At 46.6% G+C, this 8,826-nt stretch overlaps 1 protein-coding gene across 1 annotated transcript; it reads left to right on the top strand.

Annotated features, from left to right (window-relative positions):
- Positions 1 to 3,101: 3,101 nt before the first annotated feature.
- On the top strand, positions 3,102 to 4,387 carry LOC119277420 (RING-H2 finger protein ATL74-like). The gene has a single exon (XM_037558698.1). It carries the CDS (start codon positions 3,402 to 3,404, stop codon positions 4,026 to 4,028), a length of 627 nt encoding a protein of 208 aa, XP_037414595.1. The 5' UTR covers positions 3,102 to 3,401; the 3' UTR covers positions 4,029 to 4,387.
- Positions 4,388 to 8,826: the final 4,439 nt, after the last annotated feature.

Genomic DNA, 8,826 nt, shown 5'->3' with positions numbered 1-8,826 from the left:
TCTACATCTAAATAAATAAAGGCTTGCATGATACCATACATATGTTACTACCACATGAAGGTAGTAACATAGGCTAATAATAATGCTTGTTACTAGTCTAAATTACATTTCCCACTATGACTAGCCTATATCTTCTGGTGAACTTTGCTCTCTTTTTGTTCTAATAAAACAGGAACAGGGCAAAAAGTCTTGTGTTGTCTAATGAAGAACATAGTTACTCTTTTAGTTAGCGAACATGGTTGTATAGGACAGCATCCAGTGACCTGACTACCTACATGAAGTCCACACACGTCTTATAGATGAAAAAATCACCATCAATATTGTCAACAAGCGCCATCGTCATCACTCATGCTCGAACCAAAGGATTTAACTTCATCATGAACAACCATTGTCAAATCCCCCGTTGCAACAGAAGTCAGGAACCATGTCGGCCCATGCCTAACAACGAATCAGCCATATCGATGAACAAACAGGTTGGACTCATGAGACGAACATTGTAGGAGAAAAAAAATGTTTAGCTTGCGCCAACCCCTCTATAGCTCTAACCACAAATGAGCGATAAGGCATGAGAACCCATCGGAAGTACGAAAAAATGACTAAAACCCAATCGTGACCCAAGTCCACTCAACGTCGGCATCGTTGCTAAACAAGAAACCACGCCCACTAATCTAGGGCTACGACCCCAATATCCCCATAGCAAGCAACAACATATCTCATAAACCAAGAAGGTGCCTTCAAGAAGGGCAGTGTTTCCACCATCTCCTAGTTGGTAGCGTATTCTCCCGACATGTCTAGCACCAAATTTTGGCTTCGTGCTGCTTCACCACCTTGCCACCTGATGGGACTCTATCTCTCTATGATTAGTGGGTGGGAGCAACGATGTCTTGCCCTCCCATCCTACACAAGGGCTTCGCATCCATCGTCCCTCTCTGTACTTGGATGATATGGAAGCATCACAACGCCTGCATCTTCGATGACAAGCGACCCTCCCTCCCCGACCTCGTGTCCTCCATCCAAGACGAAGCGTGGGCATGGTCTTCTACCCATGCAGGTGCCAAAGGGCTACGTATGATATTTGACGTAAGTAAGCTGAATTTCTAGTCTTAGGGCTGAGCATTCCCCTCCCTATGCTCCATAGGTTCGCTTCCACACCTTCGAGTGTATGTGGCTTGGCAATCAAAACTTTGTTCTATGATTCCCTTTTATCAATGCAATGATATGCACTTCGCTTATTCGCGAAAAGAAAAGGAAGGGTCATGTTACAAGTTGTGTCGTCATCACCCATTCCAAGAATACCTGGAACTATGGTTTCCGAGGAACACAAAAAAAGGAGGAAAGGCCATTGAACAATGATGCCTCCAAGGAAGTTGGCAGTCCTCACGGTCATTGGCATCGTCAAGTCCGGCCAGACGAGAGCAAAGGATTCACCCTGAGATTCCAAGACACCCTCGGTGAAATTTGGAGCATCTACGCATAAGAAAACACTAGAACATTATAGTTCTTCAAGTCCAATCATATCCATGTGGGTGCGTTCCACGGAGATATGAACCAAACTAGTTAGATAGATTGTTAGTATCCTCATACATCAAGTTGTAAAACTAATTTTGTTGTAATTGCCTCCAATGGGTTTGTTACATGTCTTTGTTAATAGATCAAGACAACCTCAAAATGGGTGAGACACTTGAATCAAACATGTCTCTGAATTTCCACAAGGTAGCAGAGCTAGTCCGGACATAGCTAATCTGCACCAGGGCTCAGATGAGCCCGACGATGAACACTAAAATCATGAATTTTGAAAACATAAAATAAAAAATATATTTATTTTGCATGCATGCAAGATGCTACTGTGCATGATGTCCGTGCAAAATTTTATGAATTTTGGACGTTCGAGGAGCTCACAGCAAAATATAAATTCTGGGTGTTTAAGAAGCATTTTAAAAAGCACAGTTCAGAGCCGATTTGTCTTTTTTACCATGAGCTCCTCGAATGTCTAGACACCCCAAAATTCTACACGGACATCAATCATTTGAGCATCTTGGATGACAAAAAAATTGGATTTTTTTTCTAAATTTTTCTCCTATTTCTTTTTACTGTTCACCGGATGCAGATGAGCCCACACACCATTTTGAATTATCAAGCTATTCCGATTTTTTCTCTATCTAACAAAAAGTGGTATGTAGTACTCCCTTCGTTCCAAATTACTCGTCGCTGAAATGGATGTATCTAGAACTAAAATACATCTAAATACATCCATACGTGCGACAAGTAATTCAGAACGAAGGGAGTAGAAGAGAAAGTGAACTAGGTAAATGTGATACTGGTTAGCATCAGCCTAATAAATCAAAAGAAACTCCACGTAGAACCTGGTGAAAGTGGACATATTTGACCCTTTTTAGAAATTTCAGCACAATATAAACCGGATCTAAAAATATATCACAAAATGACTCTTTTTTATGATGCCAGACGTTAGGGCGCCACTGTAGATACCACGACGCCTTGGTTTGGAGAGTCATGCTAGACAACATGACACCCTCAATACACATCACATAGCTATCACAGCATCAAGAGGAGGCCATGCTATCTCAGTATGACGCCCTAGCCCAGACCGTTGTGCAAAAGGGTCAGTTTTTAAATTGTTTCAGATCGGCTTTTATTTTGTGCTGAATTTTTGAAAAGAGTGAAATCTGTTCATTTACACTGGAACCTGCAAAGCAACCCTACGCGGCTACGTGCCTCCGTGCTACGGCAACGTGCCCTGCTTCCCCTTTAGCCGTGTGTGAGATCCAACAAAATCCATGGAGCCCCTCCTTCCAGCTGCTCGCTACTCTATTCTATCGTCCAACACAAAAGAAGGCAGGTTTGCATCAGCGCGCACGCGCGTGGCTTATCCCATTTGTAGTTTTGCACCAACCCGGCACAACCATACAACCAACAAGTGCGTGGCACCGGCAAAGCTGGCTAGATATTTCTCCGGCCAAGGCGTGCGCGATCATTTTGGAGGACCCACCGCACAGACACAGTGTGGCCCGGAACCGAACCACCTCCCTGCCTCCCGGTCCAACAGCCGGCGATCGGGCAGCCGCTCCTCCTCCTCGTCCAGATCTTTATATAAAGTCCCCTGGCCATTTCCCGGCTCATCACCACGGCTTGATTTTCCATCTCCTCCCAGTGATATCTATCCGATCGAAATCCAGACAAGAAAGGGGTCCTTCCTTCGCTCTAGCTCGCACTCACACTCATATGAGCCTCAACTTTTCCGAACCGAAACGGGTGCGAGTTGGTATATAAAGTGCAGCGCGCGCAGGCCCGCGGCCACATTATAGCAGCCGCTCCTACGTCCACGTCCTTCTACAAGCGAGTGACCCATACTTCCGGTGCATAATTGCCGCGGCAAGGAGGCGATGGGCGCGCACACCCGGTCCATGAGCTGGTACATGGGGCAGACGGGCTCGCAGGCGCCGTCGAGCGCGGAGAACGGGGCGCAGCGCGCGCTCAGCAGCGGCGGCGGCGGCGACGCCAGCTTCGACACCAACATGGTGATCATCCTCGCCGCGCTGCTCTTCGCCCTGCTCTTCGCGCTCGGGCTCAACTCCCTCGCGCGGTACGTCATCCGGTGGGCGCGGCGCGCGTCGCTGGAGGCGTCGGGCGGCGGCGGCGGGGAGCTGGACGGCGCGGCGTCGGCGGGCGGGCAGGGCGGGCTCAAGAAGCGCACGCTCAGGAGCCTCCCCATCGAGGTGTACGGTGCGTGCGCGGCCGCGGGCGGGGGCGCCGCGCCGGCGGACGACGTCTGCGCCATCTGCCTCGGCGAGTTCGAGGACGGCGAGAAGGTGCGCGTGCTGCCGCGCTGCGGCCACGAGTTCCACGTCCGCTGCGTCGACACCTGGCTCGTCTCGCACGACTCCTGCCCCACGTGCCGGGACTCGGTGCTCAGCGGCGCGGCCGCCGCGCCCAAGGCCGCCGCCGGGCGCAGCAGCGGGTGGCCCGGGAGCGCCGACGCCGCGGCCGTCACGGTGGTCATCGCCGCGTGACCGACGTGGACGGGTGGGGGCCGGGCGCGCGCCCCTCCGTGGTGGGCCCGCAGATAGGATCGTTTCGCTTGGAGTACAGTAGAAAGTATCTGGCCGTGACCGCGTCTTGTCTGTGTGAGGGAGAGATAATTTTTTTGACGTTGGTGGTCTGCTTAGCTTCGGTCACGGTCAAGCTTTACCGCTCGTCGACGGCATGTACATGTACTGCCTTGTGCATCTTCGGCCCACTATTTGTCGCTGTTCCGTGTGTGTATATACAAAGTGGAGATGGTATTAATAGGATAGTAGAGTTCAATTTGTGCTCTGTATTGGCATCCTCTTTCTTGTACATGCGGGATCTTCCACGAAGTTGTGGTGCATCCCCTGAGCACTTCTACGTGCACTTTGATAATTGATGAACAGATCATAAGTTTATTCGACAAAAAAAAAAGAACCGATATCAAAAGTTTTCCTAATCCTGAGCTCATATGCACATTGTATGAACAGTAAAAATTATAAAAAATAAAATAATGCACTTTTAAAGAATTCTGGGTTTTTTTTTGCAAGAAACTTTGCTTAGTTCTCTATCTTCATGAAAATTTTCATGACATTTGTGCATCTGTGGGGAAAAATCGGTACTCCGAAATGTTTTCAAAAGGAGCCTTTCTGGAGCATTGATTTTGTTTTTTTCTTTCCCGGACATCAATCAATACCATTCCATCACAATTTTGCACGCAGGTGTAACAATCATCAATGTTTGTCGATTAAAAATCAGATTATTATTTTACATAATTTTACTATTTTTTGGATTTTACTGCTAATCCCAATGCATGTGAACGAGCTAGAAACTCCATGTGTGTCGATCATCTTCTTCTACCGAGCCCATTTCTCTTTGGACACCGAAATGGTCTCTACTAGGGTGTTTGAGCCTATGTTTTGTGTAAAGCTGCATTGATGATCTGATAGCGATCCTCAACATAATTCATTTGATTCGCTTCCGCTAGGTTTTAGGATTTTATTTTCATCTTTATTTTCCTTGAATGGCTGAAATACTAGAGTGTGATGATATTCTTACACAATAGGTTTACAAAAAACTTACGCGTCGGTTCGATGGTTATTTCCACATTTTGCTCTATGTGGTTATCCCACCGCACGCAATACGTAATGTTTTTTGTAAAACCAGTACGCATATATAGGATTTCTGAATCCCGGACTTCAAATCAATCAGTTAGATCATGCAGAGGTAATATGTTCACAATACTTCAAAAAATGCGGGAATCAAACTTGTATTACTCAATAATAATGTTCATACAATCATTGTTTGCAATCTCCAAAACTTCTGGAGGACCCGACCCTAGCCATGTCATGGTCCTATTCTCTAGTCTAGCAAAACTAGCCAAACAATCACTAGCTAGATTCTGGGTACGAGGTACATGAGTAATACTCCCTCCGTTCCTAAATACTTGTCTTTCTAGGCATTTCAACAAATGACTACATACGAAGTAAAATGAGTGAATCTACACTCTAAAATATGTCTACATACATCCGTATGTAGTAGTCATTTGAAATGTCTATAAAGACAAATATTTAGGAACGGAGGGAGTACAAGATAATCTAAGTCCTTGAAGGAACTTTATTTCCTTTACTAGCGATGCATAAACTTATCTGTCCACTTCTTTGCTCTGGACCATTGAAACTGCAACCAAAGAATCCATCTCGATGATGATCGGCAGCTCACTTCTCTGTATAGCTACAGAGAGTCCTTCCATGCACACACATAACTCTGCCTCAAGGGTGTCCTGGCACAAGTGCGACTTCCTACATGCCACGGAAATGATAAGAGCCTTCTTCATCCCTGCTCCAACATCCCCTACTGCAACAAAAGAACCATCCGAATTTAACTTAACCCAGCCATGCACTGGTGGACTCCAACCGGTCCTAGCTTCCTCCCTCGACACATTATTGGGCATACTTGGCTTTGCATAAGTGATGAAAGGTTTCCCTCTGTATGGATCAACATCGGTGTGCAGTTTAATACCCATCAATGAATCAAGATAGCTCTGAAGAAATTGACATGACACCTCTACAGGAGGAACCGGCTTGTTATGGACTAGCTCATTTCGAACGTACCAAACTCTTCAGAATGTCATCAGCAGCATGCAGCTTCGAACATCATCTGGTGGTTCAAGAACCTGGGACAACCACTCTCGTCCATTATTTAGAATCTCATTCTGATTCGCGAGGCTCGACACCCTCGACAGTGCCCTATATAAATCGCGAGCAAGTGGGCACATCACGAAAGGATGGTAATTGTCTTCAACTTGAAGGAAATATGCCCTAGAGGCAATAATAAAGTTATTATTCATTTCCTTATTTCATGATAAATGTATATTATTCATGCTAGAATTGCATTAACCGGAAACTTAGTGCATGTGTGAATACATACACAAAACATAGTGTCCCTAGTATGCCTCTACTTGACTAGCTCGTTAATCAAAGATGGCAAAGTTTCCTAACCATAGACATGTGTTGTCATTTGATGAACGGGATCACATCATTAGGAGAATGATGTGATGGACATGACCCATCTGTTAGCTTAGCATTATGATTGTTACAGTTTCATTGCTACTGCTTTCTTCATGACTTATACACGTTTCTCAGACTATGAGATTATGCAACTCCCGAATACCGGAGGAACACCTTGTGTGCTATCAAACGTCACAACGTAAATGGGTGATTATAAAGATGCTCTACAGGTGTCTCCGAAGGTGTTTGTTGGGTTGGCATAGATCGAGATTAGGATTTGTCACTCCGTGTTTTGGAGAGGTATCTCTGGGCCCTCTCGATAATGCTCATCACTATAAGCCTTGCAAGCATTGTGACTAATGAGTTAGATGCGGGATGAAGTATTACGGAACGAGTAAAGAGACTTGCCGGTAAGGAGATTGAACTAGGTATGATGATACCGACTATCGAATCTCGGGCAAGTAACATACTGATGACAAAGGGAACAACGCATGTTGTTATGCGGTTTGACCGATAAAGATCTTCGTAGAATATGTAGGAGCCAATATGAGCTTCCAGGTTCCGTTATTGTTTATTGACCGGAGATGTGTCTCGGTCATGTCTACATAGTTCTCGAACCCGTAGGGTCCGCATGCTTAACGTTCGATGACGATATGTATTATGAGTTATGTGTTTTTGACGACCGAAGTTTGTTTGAAGTCCCGGATGAGATCACAGATGTGACGAGGAGTCTCGAAATGGCCAAGACATAAAGATTGATATATTGGACCATGTTATTCGGACACCGGAAGTGTTCCGGGAAATTTCGGGTAAAACCGGAGTGCCGGAGGGGTTACCGGAACCTCCCGGGGGAACTAATGGGCCACCATGGGCCTTAGTGGAGAGAGAGGAGGGCCGCAGGAAGGCTGGCCGCCCCCCCCTTGGGTCCGAATTGGACTAGGGGAAGGGGGTGATGCCCCCCTTTCCGACTCCCTCTCCCTCTCCTTCCTTCCCCCTCTCTTCCTTGAAGGGGAATCCTACTAGGACTAGGTAGTCCTAGTAGGACTCCTCCTCTTGGGCGCGCCCCCTAGGGCCGGCCGTTCTCCCCCTCCCTCCTTTATATACGGGGGCAGGGGGGCACCCTAGAACACACAAGTTTCTCTTAACCGTCTGCAGTGCCCCCTCCATAGTTACACACCTCGATCATACCAACGTAGAGCTTAGGCGAAGCCCTGCGCCGGTAACATCATCATCACCGTTGCCACACCGTCATGCTGACAGAACTCACCCTCATCCTCAACTGGATCAGGAGCACGAGGGACGTCATCGAGTTGAACGTGTGCTGAACGCGGAGGTGCCGTACGTTCGGTACTTGGATCGGTTGGATCTAGAAGAAGTTCGACTACATCAACTGCGTTATTGAAGCGCTTCCTCTTTCGGTCTACGAGGATACGTGGACACACTCTCCCCTCTCGTTGCTATGCATCACCTAGATAGATCTTGCGTGATCGTAGGATTTTTTTTTGAAATTACCGCGTTCCCCAACACAACTTCCAGAGCACAAACCCGCCATAAACTTTTCACCTCGAGGCCAATTATGTTTTTCCTTTGCCAGGTTGGTAACAAATCCCTCACAAGGCGCCATGCAAAATTCTTTACCGCGGGGGCTACCCCGCATGCCCATGTGGATTTCCAGCATGAACGTGCACCGGACAACCACGAGCTTGAAGACGAAGTGATGTCCTGATGGGCTTCATCAAAGGCCATATCATATGCACTCTTGACAGAGAATTTACCATGTCTACCCAGTCCCCATGCCAGCAATCCTCCTTCAGACGCGGGGGTGTGTAGATCTTCAGAATTTCGGTGATATCTGCAGGGACGAATAATTTGTGCAGTAGGTCATAATTCCATGATCCATTTGAGTTCACAAAGCTTCTACGAAATGAATACGACAATTTCCTTGCAGTGAGAGGCTTGTATGAATGTGGTCTGGTCATCTGGGTAACCAATTGTCCCTCCAAACTCTAATGTTTTTACCGTTTCCCACTCTCCATACTAATCCTTTCTTCAACAAGTCCAAACCATAACTTATGGCCTGCCATGATGATGGTGCATTTCCACCAAAAATTGTATCCTCCAGCGTACCATTTGGATGATAAGCCTACAGGTTTAACATAAACTCTCAAGTTTAACAATTAGCCTCCATGCTTCCCTTGCCAATGAAGCTTGATTGAAAAGCCGGAAGTCATGAAAGCCCACTCCTCCCCTATCTTTAGGCTGCATAAGTTTGTCCCAACTCTTCCAGTGTACT

The sequence above is a fragment of the Triticum dicoccoides genome, chromosome 3B (assembly GCF_002162155.2).
Source record: "Triticum dicoccoides isolate Atlit2015 ecotype Zavitan chromosome 3B, WEW_v2.0, whole genome shotgun sequence".
Classification (NCBI taxonomy): Eukaryota; Viridiplantae; Streptophyta; class Magnoliopsida; order Poales; family Poaceae; genus Triticum; species Triticum dicoccoides.
The sequence above is the reverse complement of the archived record's forward strand: the minus strand, read 5'-3'. Positions and strand labels throughout refer to the sequence as shown.

Excerpts from the sequence above, each read along its gene's own strand:
- LOC119277420 (XM_037558698.1), top strand. The coding sequence starts at position 3,402 with ATGGGCGCGCACACCCGGTCCATGAGCTGGTACATGGGGCAGACGGGC.